Raw genomic sequence first — 23,858 nt, 5'->3', positions numbered from 1 at the left:
TCCAGCTCAAGGTACATTTTTATTGTTATTCATTCCGTAGATTTGGTAGCAGCTGCAGCGATTACACTCTTACTTTTTAAAAATAGTATAAAGCACTAAGGAAATACTCAAGTAGGTGCGCAAATGCATGAAAATATTTAAAGTTTTTAGATGGTCACATTTATACACCGAGTATTCACATATAAGTAAAATTAAAGGCAATTATGTATGTTACACATAGCAAGCACTGGATGTCAATAAAGCTTAAATTACGTCAAAATATACATTTGTGTGTGTATATGTATTTAAGTATATTTTTTTCCTTTCTAAAACTTGTACGACACTTAAGTCTAATTAACATAAAAATTTGAACGAATGTCGAAGTTAATACGAAATATTTCAAGAGCCTCCATTTACAAATCCATTATTTACGATTGCGTAGCTCACTTCATTTTAGCCAATTCATTGGCATCTTCTTTTGGTATGTCCCGATCTCCGAAGCCCCACACTTGGTCCTTATGAGCGAATTCGTCGGTGAGAAAGAGTGAACCATCCCCACACTTGGCAGCGCGACGTTTAATCATATCAGGAGAGACTGACTTTCCTGCAAAAGAGGAAGGGAAAAATTTAAAATAAAGTTATCTAAATAAAAAAAAATATTTTAGAAGGTATGTGTGTTTGTAGTTTATATTATAGGCACGTTTCCAATACTCAGTGGATTTATGAAATATTTTCTACACTTGAAAATCTCAGAAAGTATATCAAAAATTTACTAATGAATTTTTAAGCATATGGTATACCATATTAACAAAATTAATACTCCATATAGCAGTAGGTTCTATAAATTGGCTGGTTAACTAATGTTTATTGGCTTTTTTCTTATTTTTAATTCGATGTAGTATTTTCGAAAATATACCAACAAATTTAGAAAGGTTTTAAGTCCCAGATAATCAAATGTACATACGTATATATACTCGGCGGCCGCCGTAGCCGAATGGTTTGTGCGTGATTACCATTCGGAATTCACAGAGAGAACGTTGGTTCGAATCTCGGTGAAACCAAAATCAATAAAAACATTTTTCTAATAGCGGTCACCCCTCGGCAGGCAATGGCAAACCTCCGAGTGTATTTCTGCCATAAAAAAGCTCATCATAAAAATATCTGCCGTTGAGAGCCGGCTTGAAACTGTAGGTCCCTCCATTTGTGGAGCAACATCAAGACGCACACCACAAATAGGAGGAGGAGCTCGGCCAAACACCCAAAAAGGGTGTACGCGCCAATTATATATACGTATGTATATATATGTAAAAATGTCACCTCTTTGGGACTTCAAAAAACAAATAAAAGAGGAAGAATTTCAAAATTGTTTGGTCTTGGAACATTATTTGTTTTTTGTTTTTTCATTATCTCCTGGGAGGTTGAGAAATTAATTTCATTCACTGGTGGAGGTTTGTGATAAATAGAAAATATACCCAAAACTGGTTGAAGGAAATTGAAAGTCAAAATTTATTTTAAGGAACTACACAGGTTCTTTTATTTTATATGAGGTCGGTTTCCGATGTTTTTTAGTGAGCCGAACAAACATTATTCTAGGGTAAGAAAGAGCAGCAAATGTGCGCGTGTATTTCTACCATGAAAACGCTTCACGCACTAATTATATATAATTTTATTTGCTGGGAACTAGTGAGGGAAAAACAAAATATATAATATGTTGATGTCCAGAAAACGTGATGTGGTATCTGGTACAATCAAAATCGGGGCATATGAATTTGAAGTCGTGAAAACGTCAACGCAATGAGCAGCACAATCGACGAGAGAATACAAGCAGCATATAGACCATTCTACTCACTTATTAAACTTTTTAAATCAAATTTCGCAGCATAAATCGGGCTATAGACCAGTTCGTTGCTACGGACAATAAGTGAAAAAGACAAAAACAAACTCCAAGTATTCGAGAGAAAAATGTTGAGGCTAATCCCCGGTGCAGTCAATGATAGCAGCGAGTGGCGTATAAGCCGAAACCGTGAACTGGACCTGCTTATAAGAGGGGAAAATGTTGTGCGGTTCATCAAAGCTCAAGGACTAAGATGGCTAGGCCATACCAAGAGCTCAACGAAAAATAATTGACGCTAAAACACTTGCAACGAAAGCAAGAGGCAGACCAAGATCAAGATGGATTGACAAATTATAAGACGACATGGCGAAATTCGAAGTCAAACACAGGAAGCAAACAACCAAGGATCGGGGCAAATGGAGACACTTTGTGCAGCAAGCCAAAGCTCACACAGAGCTGTAGTGTCAAATTATCACGAGGATACCCATGGTTGATAGCACCAACAACCTTCCTCCTTTAATTTAATTAACCCTTTCCTTATCTAATCTCATTTGGTGTCAAAGGTACAAGGTAATTGGTCATGTTGTGATAAGTTGGACCTTAAGTACAAGTTTTATAAATATCTAAGCTGCTGCCTTAGCTAGTGCCTTATATCTTGTTATTTAGTTAGTGGATTTGAGCTAAGTCGGATCGTAAATACGATTTTTCGAAATATAAATATCGTTCACAACTCTTTACAGCTGCTGGCTATCGGACGAGTCACAGGTGCGGATAGTGAATTGCCTTCAGAATTGGAGGATAGCTGCGAATAAGTATTTCCTAACAAATAAGCAGTCCCGGGAAAGTAGCGGGTGGGGGATATAGACGTAGTATAAGAGTAGTAGGCTGGGCAGTGGGCTCTGAGCAACCTCGTAAAAACTACGAGGTCAAATCCATCACCAACAAGGTAAGGTGATGGCTACCCTTCAATAAGCATTTAGCCCAAAACAGCGTCTTGTAGCAAGCAGCTGAAAAACGAAATGCCGCTCCCAACAGTTAAGTCTAAGATGGATAGGCGGATAGAGACCCTTGGCTTACAACGTGTCGCTTTTGATTAAAATTTGTTTCTGAAACCTTCTAGTCTCGAACAGAAACGGTACTCTGCTGCTGCGATGACTTATTTTCATCTCTAAATATGTATATGTGTAAATATGTACAAAAGCATGGGAATTTTCTAAGAAGGAACATCAATCAAAAACCACTGACCCGATTTCGACGTTTTCTATATTAGAAGTATGAAAGTCTATGGTTCGTAGATGGTTTGGTGTAATAAAAAATAATTTATTAAAAACAGACTTAAATATTACAACTTAGCAAATATTTTTAAGAAACATCTATTCGCAAAAGAAATTGTTCGCACCTGAATATTTATTTGCAGAAAAAGCAAATTATTTCAAACTTCACTGAAATTTTAAGACATGGATGTCAGGTGCTTAAACAAGTTAGCATTGCCACCTAGTTTTTGTGAAATTAACTCATTAGCTGCAAAAAATATTTAAAAATATATTTTAAATAAATAAATATTTCAAAGATAGATTTAATCCAATAAAAAAATGTACAGCGTTGCCATCTAATTGCAAAAATAAATTAAATTAATAACACTATTTAAGAGGTTAAAAAGAATGAACAATGCTGCAATAAAAGTTATTTGTGTTTGGCGTTGCCACCTAACTCTTATGGCGAAAATAGTATGAATTGAGTATTGGCATGTGGGTATCACGCAAATTATGTTTGAAAACGTTTTAGTTAAACATTTTTTCTGGATGGTGTTGACACTTATTTTTAGTGCAAAAAGAATTGGGGTGGCCACATAATATCTACTTTTTCAAGTTGCATAAGACGAAAGGCATTATTGAAAAGAGAAGCTCATGGTTTTGCGAACGGCCAATGTACATTAATGTCGAAAAATAGACGGAGTTCAGTTGACATACATTTGGAAAGATGCGGCTGTTGAGCAGGATGAGTCAGCTATTTATCCTATCGATTTTTTATATAACCTAAAAGGTACGGATAATACTTTTAATGGGTTTGAAGTCTCCTAGGTTGTGTGCCAAGTTTGACTGGTTGCGGCAATGGATTCAAATTCAAGCAGCGCTCTTTGCTGTTCCCAAGTATGAGAATCAACGGTGTTTATATTTGCGCCACCGATATTAAAACTAAAAATATTTTGTACAAGAAAGCCATTCAGTAAATGTATGTACATACTTTAAAATAACACAAATATCAACTGAATATAGAAATTGTTTTCTTTCGTTTCAAAAATTTAATTTCGACAAGTGTCTTATTTGATGTGTTCCATTTTAGTTAGACTTTTTATAATTGAAGTTATCTAGTATTTTGTTATTTTATTTAACTTTCATTTCAATTGTTCATAGACGACTTTTGCGAGTTCTTTTTGGCAAACCCTGTATTTGGTTTTATAGAAACCAAAAAACTCACGTTTGGGTGCAGTAGTTATGGTAAAATGAAAACTATTTAAAATATTGATAATTTCATATATTGCATAACTCACTTCCAGTGGCCCAGCCTATTTTCGCACAGAAATCAATAAAGGCAGTCGTGACGTTCAATTTGTAGCTGCCGAACTCGCCGGTCTTGTAGTCCCATGGAAAAACGTGATGATAATTATGCCAACCCTCGCCCAATGCCAAGAAAGCCACAAATCGGCTCTCCACCGAACTGATATTTCTAAAAAAATAAATTTTTGAATGTTTAGCCAGTAGTGGAGGTCTTGCAAAAAGTTGCAACTTACTTGTCGTACGGCTTTCTGCCCCACATATGTGCAACACTGTTTACGAAAAAAGCAGCATTCAGTGTGCAGGTAAAACGCAGATTGAAGTTTATCCAAAACGATATCCACCAATTCTCTTTCCAGAAATAGCAGGGCACAAGCACAGGCAAAGCGATCGACAACAAGGCAAAGAGCGGTATGTAGTATTTGCGTTGGAACATGACCACTTTATCATTCTCCAAATCCGACATGTCGATGACTTTGCGCTTTTCAATCACTTTCGGATGTGGCGTCAAGAAGAGCCAGCCGACATGCGCAAAGAAAAAGCCTCGATTGGCATTGTGCGGATCGGCATCCGTTTCGGAAAATTTGTGGTGTATCCTATGGTCCAGCGCCCATGTGTATGCATCGCGCTGTTCGTAGAAGGAAATGGTGCAAAAGAAAAGAGAAAAGTGGAAAAAATTAATTAAATAATGCTAGGATTGGAGAAATTCTGCTGTTATACAAACCTGTCCGGCGATAGTGAAAAGGAATATCAGTAAGATGCGCAATGGCAAAGAGGCGCTGTAGGATTTATGTGACCAGAGGCGATGGGCTCCAGCGGTGATACCAATGCCCGAGCACCAAACATTGACAATCACTGAAATTAAAGTAATTATTTCGGAATTTTAATAATCATCACCTAATAGAACCACCAAGAATGCGACAGCACCCCAACAAACACCACACATGCACACGAATATGGATGTATTGAATGCCTATCTACGAGCGTCAAGTGAATGTGCGAGTATGTCATAATATCGAAGCAATTCAACTGGATGCTGTCAAGTGGACTCAATTCTTCTGATATGCGTACATGCACATAGACATACACATATACATATGTGAATGCTTTCAACTATACATACACACGCGCTTATATTTCAAATCGTTGTCATCTATGCTGTGTATGTCCACAGTTACACCTCTTTGCCCAATTGATTCTTCACAGCTAATTGTACTGGTCAAAGTTCACTTTTTATTAAACCAAAACATTTTTTTTTTGTTAGTTTCAGCATTCAATTAAAATAACTCGAGCCTTGTAAAGGTTTTAGAAATAATAAATAATCAGAATTGCTTCTGTGCATGTCTAGCAACGAGTTTCATTCATCTATGTATGTATGTCTATGTACGTGAGTGTGTATTATGTAAATATGTGACGTAATTATGTATGAAACTAAAATTGTAAAAACAATCAACGTAAATGCAATCACGACCTGAAATCAGAGTTGACTTTACATCAATATTCAAATTAATTTTAGATGTTACGCTAATATTTTATGCAAAAATGTATGCGAGGGCACCTTCGTTCTTAAATAGGCCTCTCTATATGTCTGTGGCACTCACTATTCCCTTACGCAACGTTGGACGCGCCCTGATGATACAACAGTACAGAGGACCTGTGGCGTTAATTGGCGCGTACACCCTTTTTGGGTGTTTGGCCGAGCTCCTTCTCCTATTTGTGGTGTGCGTCTTGATGTTGTTCCACAGATGGAGCGACCTACAGTTTCAAGCCGACTCCGAACGGCAGATATTTTTTATGAGGAGCCTTTTCATGGCAGAAATACACTCGGAGACTTGCCATTGTCTGCCGAGGGGCGACCGCTATTAGAAAAATGTTTTTCTTAATTTTGGTGTTTTCACCGAGATTCGAACCAACGTTCTCTCTGTAAATTCCGAATGGTAATCACGCACCAACCCATTCGGCTACGGCGGCCGCCGCAAATATACTCCATCAAAAAAATACCACTGGAGTCGAAATTCAAAAATTTTGAAACGTGAATAAAGAATTTTTTCTATGCGTTATGCGCCGTTTGAGTGCGCAAATTCGTCCTAAAAGTCCAGATTTATAGGAAACACTCTTGGCTATGGCACAAAGGAACGGGAAGTTAAAACTTCATGGCATTAGCAGCCTTGCAACCGTTTGACTTTTGCTGTTGCTGTGACATCTTCATCGAAGTATCATACATACACGCAGTGTCTCACAAAAGTATTCGGAATTATAATTACCCTAGCAAAAAGTTCAAAAAGTCACATTCAAAAACTCATCTTGTAATACATATTAGCAATTAGCTTTCCCTTGATAGAAATAATTCAACATCCCAAAAAATTATGAGTGTAAACCGCTATAAAAATGAACTGGCTTGAATTTAAAATCGTAATAGGCTGTTGGTAGAATTTAACATTCAATCAGTTAGTAAAATTCGATGATTTCGCTAGTTTTCGCTTAAGGTGTAATGAAAAACCAGAAGTTGTTTAAAATGTGGGTAGAAAGACAAAAGAAATCTGAAAGATTGTAGTCCTGTGATAAGGAAGTTATTATTAAAAAAAACAAGCGAGAGCCACGCACTCCTGCTCCATAAACTGGGCGAAGATCGATTACAGCTGCTGGGTATAATGGGTGAACTCCACACATTAAACCGCTTAAGTGGAAAAAAAAACCGAAAAACGCGTTTGGAATTCGCTTGCATTCAAATATTAAAGGAGAATTTGAGTGCTAGCGCCAATAAACTTGGGCTTTCGGGTCATTATATCTTCCAGCAAGATAACGAACCAAAGCATGCAGCTCACAATACGAAGCTGGATATTACATAACACCCCGAATTATTGGAAACACCACCTCAGTCGCCGAATCTAAATCCAATCGAGCACTTGTGGGCAGATTTGGAAACGTAAAGTAACGTCAAGGGACAGCCTTAAAGCAGCGATACTCAAAGAGCAGGCAGAGATATCAGCTGGGACCACGCGAAAGTTGGTTTTCTCAATGCAGAATAGCTTAAGAGAAGCTACTAAAATGCAAGGATACGCTACTAGATATTAGTTAAAAATAGCTTGAATTATATTATACATATGTATGTCTGGATGGGTTTTTCCGAATATTTTTGTGACATGACCTCACACTCTTTTTAAGTCAATGGATTATTTACTTGCGTTTTTGCTTAAAATATTTTTAATTCAAGCTTAGATCACAATGAAATGGCTGAATTAGTTTTTGAGCAACAAATAAAAATTGAAAGGGGTTTCTAATATTTTATAACCTAGGAAAAATATTTCCGAATACTTATGTGAGGCACTGTAAGTATAGCTACTAGAACGAAAATTGTTGTTAATTACAAGACAGACTACAAAGAGACTATATAGGCCTCATATTTATGCCAAATTTTAATTTCGTTTAAGTTTTCAGTATACCAGAAAGGTGCAAAAATTACTCTAAAAATATAAAAGTACATATTTACATACATACATACAAGTTGCTAATGTCATTGGATCGAGGAGCGTAAACAAATATTGAAATAGGCAAAATCAGCCCTCTATGAGATATGGGCATTCTTTGCTTTATTTACTTCACAAACATGCGTGCAACTTAAGTTCGCGGAACTTACACCTTCAATACGTACATACATACATACATATACACATATTTAAGTATATAAGTGGAAAAACTATTCAAGCATTCACAATTATTTAGCACATTTTTAGTTAATGCCCAGATGGGTATTTGTGTACGGAGCTATGGAGGAAGACGAATATTCCAAATATATGCCTGTATGTGTGTATGTATGTAGCGGTGTTTGTTTTTATTTTTTGTCTTTGGCTTACCCCACAAAAATGTGTAGAAATTCGCTTGGAACAGCAGATAGATTCCATACAAGGAGCCGCCATGTAAAAAGATCTGGGCTATCAAATCTGGCCACCTGATCTGTGGGTTATACTCGGGCTCGCTGGACGCTTTTATTTGTAACCCTTCCTTCGATTCTGCTGTGTGTGGAATTTCTTTGTAGACAGCATTTTCTTCTTTATAACCTAAGTTATCAACTAACTCTTTGGATTGTTCCTTTTCTTCGTTGGTAACACTTGTTGCTGTAGCTTTACCGTTGATTGTGCATTGTTTTTGCTTGTGGCATATTCTATTTCTAATACTGACACCATTTGCATTGTCATCACTTTCACTGCATCGCGCGGCACTCAGTGTGCAAACATTATTATTATTGTTATTGTTGTTGTTGTTCAAACAACTGCCGTTCGCACAGACTATAGACTTTGTAGTTGCATTGCCCTCCGAACCGGCAGCGATGGGTGTCGAAAGGCACATTTTGAATATATTTTGTTGCCGTTATGATGAATGTTCTTTAAGATTCGCATGGATTAGTTACAGTTCATTATCTGTAAGAGAAAACATTTTAAACATTTAGCTTACTTGTTAATTACAGATATATTACATTGGGTGCATGTAAAGTTCTGAAAGTTTTTCGCCTTATTTCGAGAATGAAATTAATTTAGTAATAATAATTTTTAAACAACTCGTTTCAGACTTCGATAGTTGGGAAGGGAATCTTTGAAACCGCCAATTTGGGAGCCCCAGACAAGATCTACTATTACCAGACAAAGTAGTTCACCCATTTTGTGTGAGAGTGGCTGTTATGTAACCTTGTGTAACCCAAAGGTTGTCCAACTCCTTTTAAATCTCAAGACCTAGAACTTGTAGCATATTTTGCAAGTAAATATAGGAAGACCTAACATAACTAACAAGACATCCGATTTCCTCCAAAATGAACAAAAAATCAAGAAAAAGTTCACCAAACAACTACGAATACTGACTTTAATTTTGCAAACGTTTTAGTTTGTATAGTCATTTTTGTTCATGTAGGCCTCCTATATGAGTCATCCATGCCTCCGTAGCTGAATGGGCCTGAGCGTGAATATTATTCGGTAGTTCGAGACCCAATGTCCGCATGAAACAGTAAATTAATTAAAAAGGTTTTTTCAGATGGCGGCCGCTCTACGGCAGGCAAGGCCAATAGCCCTGAGCAAATGTTTGCCATAAAAAGCGACTCACAAAAAAAACCATCTGCCATTATTATAATGGTGGTACGAGTATAAAACTGTAGGCCTCTCCATTTATCGAACAACATCAAGACGCTTACCACAAATAGGAGGAGAAGCTCATCCAAAAACGCAACAAAGAGTATACGCGCCAATTACATTTACATATACATATACATATTTGAAATGTAAAAGTGACATTTTTGTCGTTCACCCCGTTTCAGATTTTCCAAAAAAAAATTAGACTATTTTCTTTATTTTTTCCATTTTTTCACTGCGACTCATTGTATAGCAACTTGATTATCAAGCGATATCGATTGCTCACAGGCAAGTCACTGCATAACTTATCTATGCGGCATACGCACTCTCGTGCGTATTTATTTATGCCACAATGCATATTAGGGATGTTCCCATGCTGGAATTACACAGGTGAATTAGTAAGAGCATGTACTTCTTAGATTTTCTAAAAGGGTAAAGTGCAGACATATAAAAAATGTGCACCCTTTTTGACTATTTATTTATTCTGAAATCAATAAGGAATTGTTCTCACAGACTACTTTCCACAAAAATATATTTAACAAAAAAATGTAGTTACATTACAATTATTCTTACTCACTCGATTTGCTACTTTCAAGAGCTAAGAGCGCATGCTTAAGAAAAACCGTTTGTACTCGCTCAATTCTATTAATGAAGAATTGGTGGTAAGGTCTCCAAATAAACACGGAATATTCTAATGTAAATCGAACAAATGCAGTAAACAGCAACTTTAGTCCTCAAGGGTCTACAAAGTTCGAACTATTCCTTCTTATAAAGCTAAGAAAGATCTAATAGTCTAGAAATATGATGAGAAAGAATAAAGTCTATATGATTAAGAAATGTAAAACATACATCAAAAGCAGCTCCTAAATCATTGATTTATTCAGCAGATTGACATATATCATCAGCGATGGAATGATGTTAGTTGTTTCTGAACACATTATTATTATTATTTATTATTATTATTAAGCGGTTGTTGGGAGACACTACACCAATTAAGTGAACTTTCAACTTCAGCTTGAAGTTTATCTATACTATAAAGGTGAATGTCTGTACGTTGTCCGCGCATCACTACGAAATGATAACACCAAATGACGTAAACATTTTTATACATTCATATTTTCACCCAATGAAGGTTATAGGCATGTTTTTATGATGCAACTCCCTTCCCACAGTCCGCAGGCCGCGCCACCACTCTCATTCGTCACTAATAATCGAATATTTGCTTAAATTTAATCTAAAAAATCTTAGTTTTTCCTATTTCCCACTATTTATAGCACACTCCAGACTTCATAATCCGCATAAGCTGTTCAACTATAACTCGAATGCAAAGTTCAAAAACGGTTCGAGATAGAAAATTAATAAAAATAATTTTGCTTGATATTTTTCTGATCGGTTGTTTTGGTTTTATTCAACGAGGCATAGCAACGGATGCCGGGTATTGTAATATTACGTTTATTAATAAAAAACTATTTTCTATGAAATTATTGTTTGTAATTCTTTTATATACATATCCTAAATCCCTCAGAACTACTCCTACGCGAGCGGGGCCGCGGGTTAAAGCGTACTATAAATGCGCTGAGTTTGAAATAATAGAATGCATTTTTAAAGGGGCAATTCAACGGCGTTTTTTGGGTAACGAATGTATGATAAAATATTATGTTTAATATAATTTAATTTAATAATTTAATCCCACCATTCGATGCTCCTATATTTCGAAATATAAGGTGTGCTAGCTTTTTAAATCGGATAGGTTTTTATGATACTTAGGTATCGAGATCAAAGTTGAATCGTTCGCAGTCTATGCCTCCCTAAAGCCGCACATGGCTCGTATCGTCGTCGTGGCGACACGCATTTGTCAAGCAGCGACGATGACGATGCGCATACAAATCGATTATGAATTATCAAAGCCTACCACGTAATTTATTTTGTTAAATTATCTTTGCCGCCGAAAGAAAAATATAGGAAAAGCGAAACATTAAGTGGGTCGATATATTTTAAGAAAGTCAATTAAGAGATTATACATTCTCATAGAGATTAGGCTGAAGCTGATTCCATATTTCACATATTTCACGAAATATCCATAAATACTTCTAGAGAGGTTTTGTACTAATTGAAACAAGTTGCGGCATTTGTAAATTTTTAGTACGAGAACATCAGTTGAAAAAATTTCAATTAGTAGAAAAGCTTCTTCGCAACTACCACCAGCTAAAAATTAGTTGGTATAAACAGGATACTGACTTTTCATATACTATAAATGTACTAATTGACAAAAAATTGTTGTTTAGTCGAATGTTGTTTATGATTCTGAACACCGTCTATTCTATAAAGATTTCGATAACAGTTACAATGTGGGACTCTATAAAAATCGTTTCAATAAATGAATACAATCGTATAAAAATTGGCAAATATTTGCGTTTAACTGATGGTATAGAGGCATGCATGTGTACTACTACATACAAACACGGACATATGTATATAATACTAGGTAGATACTTGTAATATAGGCTCCACAAGCTTCTTATCTTAACAACTCGCACTTGAAATAAGTGAACGAGTCTTTGAATTCCCTTTAATCAAAGTATAAAGAAAATAGGCGTCTTGTATAAGAATCACGAAAATCACCAAATTACCACATGCATATACCCATCTATGTTAACTTATCGTAGTAATTATTTTAATGACTACTGATTACCTTTCGGAATTCATACTATATTAATAATACAAATGCTCCAGTAAAATATGCGCTCCTATTAACAAATTGTCAGACAGTGAATTGTTATCATATACAGACATCTTCGAGAGTGACAGGCACAAAATATAAAATACACATATAAGTAATTACATGCTTGTGGCAGTTTGGTGGTACAGGACGTATGAGTACCCAGCTTTATGAAGCGCCCGATTTGTATGTATGTGTTCCGATAGCTTACAAGTTTGAAGTAGGGCATGGCATAGACATGAAAAGTCTTTCTTTAACTATTATTTAAATGGAGAGAGGAAAATTCACAAAATGCCTGGGTATTCCACTTTTTTATTAGGATTCCAAATTTAATGCCTAATAGGATTCCGTTTGTTAGTGGAAGCAAATCTATCTATTTACAATACATATTCATACGTACACATTCATGTGTACCAGAATAATGTTACTTTATTTCGTTTACTAGATCAATCTTTCACAAATTTTTCTGAATTGTAATATCCTTTAATAGCCAATAAAAAAAACACTTAAAAATGTATTATTAACGATTTTGGAACTAAGTTGACTATACGACTTTATCTTGGGGAAGATCAAATGCAATCACAAAAATTATTATTAGAGATGGAGAAAGAGACCGAAAATTCTGCATTTTTATTCCTTCAGAAACTTTGGGATTTAATTAATATTAAAAAAAAATAACAATAATTTTTCATTAACCCTCCGTTGGACACCCTTTTTAAAACCCTGTTCGAGTATTCTTTTTATAGGTTATATCCATAAATCAATAAAAAATGAAATTTTAGGAAACTACATGGAAGTTTAAGTCATTAGCTATAACAAAAATATGTTAAATTCACGTCCAAAGTCTTAAAAGTCTGGCCAGACCCGAGTGTCCAGTTAAAGAACGAATTGGGCACTCATCTTGATGAATATCTCATGCTAAAAGTTGTTTAAAACTGGTATCAAAGCCCAAATTTTCTGGTGAAAAAATTACTTTAAAATATCTACATATCAACTGTTACTGATCAGCTCTAAAGTGAAGGCACATTCTCTGGCAAAGTGGCAATGCCGATAAGGAGTGGTTTTTATATTACAATATAAAATTCAGTGGTGAGGTTCATCCCAATAGACAAAGGCGGCAGCCCTTGGTCATGAAATACCCGAGTCAATTCGGTACGTAGAACGGGCTGCCATGGGAAAGGAAAAGTATGTATCTAGAGAACTTAAAGAGTAAATAACGGTAAAATTCTGTGGTCGTATAAATTAGTGGCATAAGTCGACTGGCGATAAAAATTTAATTATTTTCTTAATATTATTACAGTTTTTCGTGCCGAGTCTCGCTAGTTCAGTGGCCCTACAGTTACACTCAATGTCGCAATGGCCAGGAAACCATGTTACCTTTAGGTGAAATGACTCAGCCATCTCGTTAAGCAATGTGAGGCATTTCATGGGTGCCTTAGAGGCTCTCGACTATTTTATGAGGGATTCTGTCGCCGCCTAGCAGAGAGAATGTAGATCCAGTTATCACAACACACTGTACCAGTGTCACGGCTTTTATTATTGCCATCAGTGCCGAAAACTGAAAGAGATCTCCAAAATGTTCGGAATATACACCTCCGCCCACACAGCCCTCGAATTTTAAGCCATATGTATATGCATGAATGGACTTGCACAGAATAACAGGTTGAAATGCATTTTGGAATGGAGACATCAATTTCCAATTTAGCATACATACTAGGGCCGTTTGAAAGTTCCGTGCAAAAATAAAAAGTAATTAGTTGTTTAGGGTAAACCTTTTTTGTTTTTCGTCTCCATTTCGTTCAACGCTGTTCTGGTTTATTGTCCTCTTCCGGATAATAAGATTTGTCCAAGTCTGAAAAATAGCCATTCGTTTCTGCAATCACCTCCTCGTTTGAATAAAATCTTTTTCCCGCCAGTCAGTCTGAGGGAGCCAAGTTTGAAGCGTTAGAGGTATGCGAAACGAGTTGACTTCAACTGCTGAGGCGTGAGCAGATGCGTTGTCGTAATGGAAAAGGAAAATCACTCAACTTCCTCGAACACAAAAAATAAACCGATATGGCTGAAACTTTTTGGGGTTCTTCCAAGAGATGCTCCTAACTAAACATAACCTCGATACACGCCAGCAGTGCTAACTCTCTGACTTTGCACGAACTTTTCAAATGACCCTCGTACATTTTGGTAGCTTAAATTTGGCTTTACAAAACTTAGAAGATAACTGTAATACTTAAGACCATAAACCATATTTATCTATAGCTGCAGTTGTATGGTGAAGCAAAAGTGGTTAGAACAACGTAAACAAAATTTTACGAACAAAATGTTTTCAGATAAGATTGTAATATAATTTTTTTATTTATTTATCTTTGTCCTATTTTTTTATTTTTTATTATTATTGTTTACGTAATCGTGTTTAGACGCATGTGCATACAAAATTTATTGGCTTTTCTTATCGCGCAATGCCTTATTTCCGCATAATTTTGGTGTTATCTGTTGTTTAGTGTATATATCGATGAATTCCACTTTTGGGCCACCAGGTGTTCAATGAATCATTCCAGATTTTGAATTATTTTTAATGAAGAACGGGGAGAAACACGGAAGTTTTGTAAGCATTGGTATGTACCTGAAATGGTCAATTGAATTTGATTCTGTAACTGATTGATTGGCGAATGTTAGGAGATAAGATAAGATTGGGTGCTTATAGTCGTCAGCGATTCAGAGAGTTTTGCGAATTTTTATTCCCAACATATAGTTTTAGTGTCATTCAAAAATTTAGAATTCAAAGGTAGCCGCTATACCCATTTCATGCAACAATATGAACTACACTGGCCAACAAAAATTTGTTTCTAGTTTTCCACATGCACACTTTTGGTGTTTTCATTTAATTTTTGCTCCCTGATGTGGCGTGAAAACAGGTGTAAAAAAATATGCCACCCAAATTTTTTGAAAGAACAACTTTAAATATGTTTTTCCAAAATTAGAAAATCTCTCAACATGTGAGGACTGGTGTCGTTTTTCCATGCTAAAAATATCCTGGTGCAACCTTTCTCCAAATTCGTCGTGAACGTCTCCCAGGCTCCCGGGTACACGTAACATAAATCTGCTCTGCGAAGATGTGGCCGTGTTGCAGAATGCGTATTGAATATTTCACAGCATTCTTTGACGCCACATTCATTCCATTTATATAAGTCCAGCAAAAGTAGCAATCAGATAATTACGTGGTCTGCAGGCTCTATCCCAATCATGGATTTTCCGAGAGCCATAAATCGCGTTCCTTTTGCTCAACCTGTAAGATTATTTCCAAAAGTCGCTAATACTTCACACTTACGTAGCAAAGCTTGTGAGGATGATTGGTACACTTCCTTTGCTAGTTGATGTGACTAACAACGCTTAGCTTTTGTGAATAATATAATTTTAGCAGGAAATACAGTAAGATTATAAGCAGCTGCCCAACGAGTATGTAAGTGGGTGACACAAAAATAATAATTTTTGCTTTATAATGGGGGATGTAGCAAAATAAAAATTGGCATACAGGATCCATGTGGCAAAAACCTTGTAGATCAGTGTAGCTATAGGGTAAGCCAACTTAATAAAGAGCGCTTCATAGTTTATCCGAAGAAAATGGAAAATGGATAAAAATGGATTTACTTGCAGGTTTGAGTATAATAAAAAGTAACCTGAAGGGATTTTGAAAAATATTTAATAATTTTGAAAATCCTTCAAAGTTGAAAAATTTGGATAGCGTCTTTTAAAATGTAATATCTTCGGATCTTTTATGCATACGAATATGTACATAATATTTTTGTCTTGTAATTTTTTATGATAAGATATACTTTAAAAAAAATTTGGGGAGCAACTATATATTTGTTCAAGATTTTTGGAAAAGCACTTTTCTTTGAAAAACACCCACTATCAGATTTTTTTCTAATTTTTTATTAACGCCTAGCTTAGTAATCCCAGCGAGTTCCCTCATTGCCCTACGTGCAACATTTTCTACCATAAAAAAACTAGGCGACATAATTTTCCTTATGGGCGACTTCAATGCGAAACTAGGAAACCACAACTCTTGTATAAAGCAAATCATCGGTGTACATGTCCGCGAATCATGCAACAACAAGGAAAATCCATAAATACATTTGGACTCACCCAGTAGGAAGAGTCATAACGAAAAACCGTCAAGATCAAGCTGCAAAGCAGAAAGAAAACCAATACTCTAATACTCACTGATGTCTAATCATCGATTCAACGTCCAACTGCTCACTATCCAGAACAACAAAGGTTGGGAAACTAAAAATGCCACGCTCAGGTAAATCGCTGAAGAGAAAAGTGGCACAGTAAAAGCCACCAATATCAAACCAAGAAATAAGCTCAAAAGGCAACTTAGCAGCGACGGCTACTTGCGGTCAGCCTGCAGAGCGGCGAAGCAAGTAGCGAAATCGGCCAGAAATGATAAGAAAAAGTTCATTGATGATCTTGCTAGCGATGCCGAAGCGGCAGCAGAAGCAAACAATATGAGACAACTGTACCGCGTAGTTGGCCGCCTAACCAACCTGCAGAGTACTAATCAGCCGAACAGAGATCTGAATGGTGCCTTACTGACTTTCAATGATGACCCTCTCAGTAGATGGAAAGAAAACTTTGAAGCAATTAGCAACATAGCTTTTCAGTGGGCACAACAACAACCAGCAGCAAAATAACAATATCCTGCCCTAGTCTAGCAGAGATCAAGGATGCAAGTAAGAAGCTGAAGCTCAACACTCACTCAAAGAAACTGGCATTCTATTGATCGCCGACCCTCAATTTTCAGCGGAAACTCCTCATCCCCACGTCTCCGCTGCCCAAGGAAGGTGATTTGCATGACTGCGGCAACTGGCAAGGTATAAGGACGTCGTGAGTCAAACCTTCCCTGTATAAAAGAGATGTCGTATGGAGTTTGATCAGACATATTGAGAAGCTGGACTTCACCGATCACGTCTGCCTTGTATCTCACAAACTCGCGAAGACGGTCAAGACGCACTGTGGAACTGGGACTGGAGGTCAACATTGCTAAGACCAAAGCTCAGAGTCAACCACAATGAAGCAAGAAATACCCGGGTGCCTGGTGGAATTTGTCGAAAGCTTCTTCTACCCTCGGCTGCACTATCAGAGCCGAGCAGAAAGGGCAAGTGTTGTCTAACTGATTTTAATTTATCTGTATATACAAGTTCGAAATTTGGAAGTAAATCGGTCAGTTATATTAGATTCATCATATAATTCGTGGAAGAATTGAATTTTTCTTATTTTACTCTCATACAAAATATACCACATTTTCCCAGAGCGAAATGTGCAACGTTTGCCTAATAATGCCATCTGGTCGCAACATTGCAATGTATCGGCTCATCCAAACCAACCAAATTAAAAAGAAATAAAAAATAAGGACAATAGAAAATATGAAATTGCATTAACAAAAACTATGCATGTATGTGTGTGTGTGATGGAAATTTATGATTGCGCTGGTCTAATCTCATCGAAGGCGTCTGAATCAGATTACTTCCACGCATACATACATACAATTATTTACATTGACAACACGTCCATGCCAACTGAATAATTTCCTGCTAAACACACACTTTTCATACCTTAATTCATATTTGGCATTCAATTCGGACATTTTCGCTCTGTTGTGGGCATTTAATGTGTTTAGCGCACGCAAAGTCATGGGCATGCAAACACACGTATTTATTTATGGCCGATATAGCCGATATAGCCGATATTCAGACATACGTACATACACACTTATATCGTTTCAAAATTCACGAGTTTTCCAAATCGATTTTCAAACAAACAAACGCCAATCCAACAGTCCACAGCTGACATATTTTTGAGAAACTGAAAATTAGCTGTCGTATATAAAATTGCTGAGTAGAAAAGAGGATTGTGCGAATGAGAAGCAATTATTTTTTTAGTACATACATATTTATGATTCTTTGCTGTTACTGAAAGCATTCATAAAATGATTGTGGGTGGCATAAATTTCGTTTTCAGTATAGCTGGACAATTCCACGAATAAAATTTAGAGATATTAATTTTCCTGCGCGTGTGCAATTTTTTGAAGTGAAAAAGTATATTATTTACATACATATGTACACACATACAGACCTTGCTCTATAGAAACAATAGAGCGCACACACAAAATAGCTGGGCCTTTTGAAGAAAATTAGGCTGCGAATAGTTATGATTTCCCAATTTCTTTCACGAAATTTCGTTGAAGAGTTGTAGTTTACTTGAAATACACTCGTGTGTGTGTGTGCATATTCGTATGTATTATTAAAATGAAAACATGAGCCATAGGAATAATTAATTTAATAAGAACGTGATGCACAGTGCTCTACATGTATGTATGTATATGCACAAAACAAATACAAATAGAGAAGAAAAGTCATAAAAAATGGGTCAGTGGTGGTTTCCTTAATGCCTTTCAGGCCCAGTTCGTGTTCAAAGCGGTGGAATTGACATGTGCCTCAAATTATTATTTGATTAATATCAGCGACTGGCATGTCGGTTTGTACACACACACACATATGCATGCATACACACATACACACCTATGCATTTATTTACTTGTTATGCTGTCCACAATCATATTGCATTGCACTGATGATTGACAATTCGTATGGGCATTCACTTAAGAACTGTTAAGTACAATAAATCGGCATTGTCGAAGCGAAAATGCCTTATGCCTTTTGAATTTGCAGTAATAACAAATACAACAATAATAATGCTCATAGTAATTAGAATATTTAAGGCAGCTGATCAAAGCATTACACCATACAGCATTGCCCCTCCACATAAGTTAAATATACTCGCACCTGTTTATGTATGTGAGTACGCACCTATAGTTTGTTGTTTTATAGTGCCGTTGGCTCGATACGATTATGCCATGCGGCGAACCAAATATGTAAATATGTACAAATGTGCATTAGTACAACGCAAATGCTTAACTTTTCGCAGAATCCGCACGCATACATACACACATTAAATAAGCATGAGTATTACTTCAAACAGATTTTCTCACTTGAAATTCCCTTTTAAAAATTCTGTCACTGCCACGGATGTGACATCATTGTTTACAAATTATGTATGCATGTATGTATGTATGTATGTATGTATGTTTATGAACGAGTTAGCATGAAAACCAAACAAAACAAAAAGCAGATGAAAACTTTTGTTTTTACATATTATTCCACTACCCAATGACACCAGGTCTCTTCCACTCAATTCAGTTTACAACAAATTTTCTTCTCTCTACACACAAAACTAGCTTTTACTACTTTATCGCTAAGCCACTGAGCCACTTTTTGAGTGCTAAGCCACTAATTTATGCCAAACTACATGGTCGGATATTTCCAGATATGTACATATATATGCATGTATGAATGTGTTCGTGCGCTCCGGAAGCAAAGCTTAAGATCAAGGTCGATGGCAACGGAACGCGCCTTCGACTCATCAGCCAATTTGTTTGCTTTAAGATAAAATTGTGTATCAAGTCAAGAGTTTATTACAACAACCGTACTCTAAGGTGGAGAGAGAAGTAAGAATGAAGAAAACATAAAGATACAAATCCCTCAATGGCACCAGCTTCACTTTTATGTATTGAATATTAACTCTGAATCTCGCTTAGAAGCTGAGGCGGCATTTTCAAGTGTATGCCTGGGGCATTCAAATCAAATTTGTTCAATCTGTGAAATCAAAATAAAAAGGCATTCAATGGATAGAATTGGCCTTTTTTATTCTTGCCACCTCGCTCTGAATAGAAGTATATCTACAAATTTACATGCATACGAATACAAATAAATATATGTACGAGTATGTATGTGCATGTCCCAACTGGGAATTGGGTAATCGACTACTAAAGCAGCTGACTTTTAGAACACTTACTGAAGTTAGCTTTTAGTTGGCTTTAAGAAGTCATGCGAAGTACAGTCAATGCTTGAAAAGCAGCAAGAAAAATTATAGGTATTTTCATTTTTCATCTCATTTTTTTTTTAAATATTTTAGAATTTTTATTAGTAGGTTATTCTGAGCTGCCAATTAGTTGAGAAATAATGCATCCAAATTTACACACAAACTTACACTTAGGTCAGTTCCCTACAGGGGTGGTGTCTGAAGTGATTTTCTGTTCGCACTTTCAATTTCTTAAAATTTGAATTAAGTTTGTCAATGTATGCGTATGCCTAAATCAATTCTAATGTGTCATGCATACATACATGCACATGCGCATATGTAGGTATGTTTGTATAAATGAAAGTTTGCAATTACTTAACTGCCACTTAAAAAACCTATAACTAAAGCGCACAGGCGGGGTCAATTGATAGTCATGCATACAATATTTAAAAATGGTCGTAACGGTTTTTTAAGAAAAAGGCAAATACGTAGGCCTACATGTATGTACGTGTGTATGTACATATGCAACAACACACAAGAAATATAATTTTTTCAAAATAATGAAAATGGTTTCGCCATTTCCAAGTGGGCCAAGAAGAATTACTTAAACAGTTTTGCTATGTATAAGAAAACATTTCATTTAATGCGTGCTTTTGGTTTCTAATAGAAAAACGTTTTCCTTTTTACTTTGCAATCGCCGCAATTTATGTTGCCTATATTTCAAATTTTGTCTGAGTTTTTGAAACAAACCTACAAGAACCAAATTCGTTCCCACGACAGTCGGTTCTACGTTACCGGAATGACACGGATTTATATCCGACCGAGGGTTAGTCACTCCAGCACCATTATTCGTACATATATGGGCAATGTTTATGTTCCTACAACAACAACAACCAAATTGGAGAGGGCAATGGAAACAAATATCTAAACAAATTTGAACAAATTAAATCCCCTCTGCTTTCGTATTTCATCAAAAGCGTTCCTTCCTCATGTCTTTCTTTTTAAGTATTCCGAAAAATAAAACTAAAGTTTTTATTTCTAATAGTAATAATAACGAGAAATAGTTTGATGTTATTCAAAAAAGTAAAAAGTATTGGGAGGTTGAATTAGTTTTAAAGGTTTTTTTCGAAGATTTGGGGCTTTATTGTGAAAAAACGGTACAAAATATTTTATTCGAAGTATTGGCCATCGCTAGCTACAACTTTCGCCCATCTTTCGGGCAATTTCCGGATGCCGTTTCTCCAAAATTCTGGCCGCTGCTTGGCTATCCATGACTCAACCCATATTTTGGTAGCCTCGTACGAGGAGAACCGCTGGTCCGCCAAATCGAGACTCATATGCCGGAACAAATGATAATCGGAGGGAGCTATGTCTGGACTATACGGCGGGTGGGGTAACACTTCCCAGCCAAGCGTTCCAAGGTATTTTTTGACAGGTTGAGCAACATGCGGCCGAGCGTTGTCATGTTGCAAAATAACCTTGTCTGCCTTTTTACCGTTTCCGGCCGTTTTTCTTTCAATGCCCGGCTTAAACGCATCAATTGCAGTCGGTAACGATCCCCCGTGATTGTTTCGCCCGGTTGGAGCAGCTCAAAATATACGACGCCGACCTGATCCCACCAAATGCATAGCATGATTTTCTTGCCGTGAATATTCTGCTTGGCCGTCGACGTTGATGCGTGGCCGGGCAAACCCCATGATTTTTTGCGTTTTGGGTTATCGTAGTGGATCTATTTTTCGTCGCCAGTCACCACCCGATGCAAAAAACCCTTCCGATTTTGTCGCTCGATCAGCAATTCGCACGTAAAAAATCGCCGTTCGACGTCGCGCAGCTTCAACTCGTACGGGACCCAATGTCCTTGCTTTTGGATCATTCCCATCGCTTTTAGACGCTTGCAAACGGTTGATTTATCAACGCCCAATGATTCAGCAAGCTCTTCTTGGGTTTGGCACGAGTCCTCGTTTACCAATTCCCCCAATTCCGCGTCCTCGAACTTTTTGGGCTGGCCAAGACGCTCCTTGTCTTCGGTGTGAAAATCACCACTTTTGAATCGTCGAAACCAGTACTCACATGTTGAAATCGACGGAGTATGGTCTGGGTAGGCCTCCTGCAGCAATTCACGGGCTTGGGCTGTATTTTTTTTTTCAAATTGAAGCAGAAAAGCAAAGCTTCCCGCAAACTGCGTTTCGACGGCACGAAAGTTGACATACTCGGAGCACGAAAACACTGCGTTGTTTATACTTCAGCGAAATGACAGATACTGATAAACAAAGCCTAGGGATGAGGCTTTGTCATGAATATATATTCAGTATTGCCAACGCAATAAAGTGATAAATAGCGCCATCTGTGTGCCACCTTTAAAACTAATTCAACCTCCTAATACAATAGCATTAGAACTCTTATTTGGCTACCGAATTGAAAAAAATATTCAGCCCTTTTTATTGTTTTAAAAAATTTGAATTGTTTTATTTTGGTACATATACGTATGTATGTATGTACGTACAACTCAAGTTAATTATTTAGTTTCCTAGAAGAGCTGCGTTTGTAGTTGCTGCCTCTTTTCCGAACCCTTTGCGGTCGTATTAAATTTGGAAAGGATTTCGCACTGTCCGTTGATAGAGCAGTGATACCAAACATATAACATAAAGGTTAAAGAAGATTTATTAATTTTGTAAATAAATAGGCATAAAATTGGTATGGTTGCTTCCTGTGGTGGCCAAGAGTAGATATACGACCGCAAAGGGTTAAATAAATACTTTCGACTTCTGGTAATGGAATGATTGGTTTAATGCTAAGCAGGAGGTAGGTTTTTGTTAAATTTACAAATTTTCACGTCACACAAGCCACAATATTTTGCAATTTTTTTATGTGAAATACTCTGGCTAATAATTTTTTTAAATTTTTTTTTTTTATTAAAACAAATTGCACCATAATAAAACAATTTTCTTTTTGGAAATCTACTAAATTTTTAATTTATGAAGATTTAGTAGACGCAAATTCGAGGCGGTCAAAAAATGGAAAAAATATATACCTAGATCAGTTTCAGCCTCTAATTTTATTCTATTACTAGTCTATTGCAAGTCAAAACATCACACATATTGAGTTGCGCATACATACATACGTACTTACATATTTCTATTATTTGTTTGTTACACACACATTTTTCTTTTTTTAATTGTTTCAAAAATCTGAAAATATTTATCTTGATTTATATTGAATCACTTTAGCAGAACTATTTCAAAACAAAGTATACAGCAGATTGCCACAAGCACATGAACACATCGCTTCGATTGCCGCTTGCTCGCAGGCCTCAATATTTATTAAATGGTTTTACTTTACATTCATATGGCGCTAATTAGCAGCTAAATATTTGAATTTCATATTTTGGCTCTCATACGCACACACATATGTACATACACACCCCTTTTTTCTTAGTGAGTTAAAAATATTTATAGTATTTGGCTAGTGACACTGGCTATATTTAAAAACCAAAGATATAAACATTACAAAAAATTATGTTTATCACCTTGTGGAAACCACTGGCGACAGATGTGGGCGCAGCGTTTGACTCAAAAAAAAATCGAAACACACTTGCCGCTGTAAATAATACTCAATTGTTTTCTATTGACTTTTTGAGTTGACTTGAGTTTAATTAAAATTTAGTAATTCAAACATTTTCAAGCGCAAAACCACTAACGAATAAATGCGTCTCAACAAACCGAACTTCCTCCAATGAC

General features: G+C 36.4%; 1 protein-coding gene across 2 annotated transcripts; it reads right to left on the bottom strand.

Annotated features, from left to right (window-relative positions):
- LOC129243693 (acyl-CoA Delta-9 desaturase) lies at positions 1 to 23,858 on the bottom strand. Of its 2 annotated transcripts, none has more exons than XM_054880901.1 (6): positions 23,648 to 23,858; positions 8,223 to 8,786; positions 5,093 to 5,223; positions 4,605 to 4,996; positions 4,365 to 4,540; positions 1 to 583 (listed from the first exon to the last, which is right to left on the bottom strand). In XM_054880901.1, the coding sequence occupies exons 2-6, from the start codon at positions 8,713 to 8,715 to the stop codon at positions 423 to 425; spliced, it is 1,353 nt and encodes a 450-aa protein (XP_054736876.1). In that variant the 5' UTR covers positions 8,716 to 8,786; positions 23,648 to 23,858; the 3' UTR covers positions 1 to 422. The 2 variants fall into 2 exon arrangements, with proteins under 2 accessions (XP_054736876.1, XP_054736884.1); XM_054880909.1 differs by lacking the exon at positions 23,648 to 23,858 and adding an exon at positions 23,251 to 23,270.

The sequence above is a fragment of the Anastrepha obliqua genome, chromosome 1, assembly GCF_027943255.1.
Source record: "Anastrepha obliqua isolate idAnaObli1 chromosome 1, idAnaObli1_1.0, whole genome shotgun sequence".
NCBI classification, from domain to species: domain Eukaryota; kingdom Metazoa; phylum Arthropoda; class Insecta; order Diptera; family Tephritidae; genus Anastrepha; species Anastrepha obliqua.
The sequence above is the reverse complement of the archived record's forward strand: the minus strand, read 5'-3'. Positions and strand labels throughout refer to the sequence as shown.

Bases quoted from the DNA above. Each gene is read 5' to 3' on its own strand.
- LOC129243693 (XM_054880901.1), bottom strand. From the start codon at position 8,715: ATGTGCCTTTCGACACCCATCGCTGCCGGTTCGGAGGGCAATGCAACT. The intron at 4,541-4,604 runs GTAAGTTGCAAC...TTATTTTTTTAG, and splicing joins GGCAGAAAGCCGTACGACAA to AAATATCAGTTCGGTGGAGA. The intron at 584-4,364 runs GTGAGTTATGCA...CCTCTTTTGCAG, and splicing joins AATAGGCTGGGCCACTGGAA to GAAAGTCAGTCTCTCCTGAT.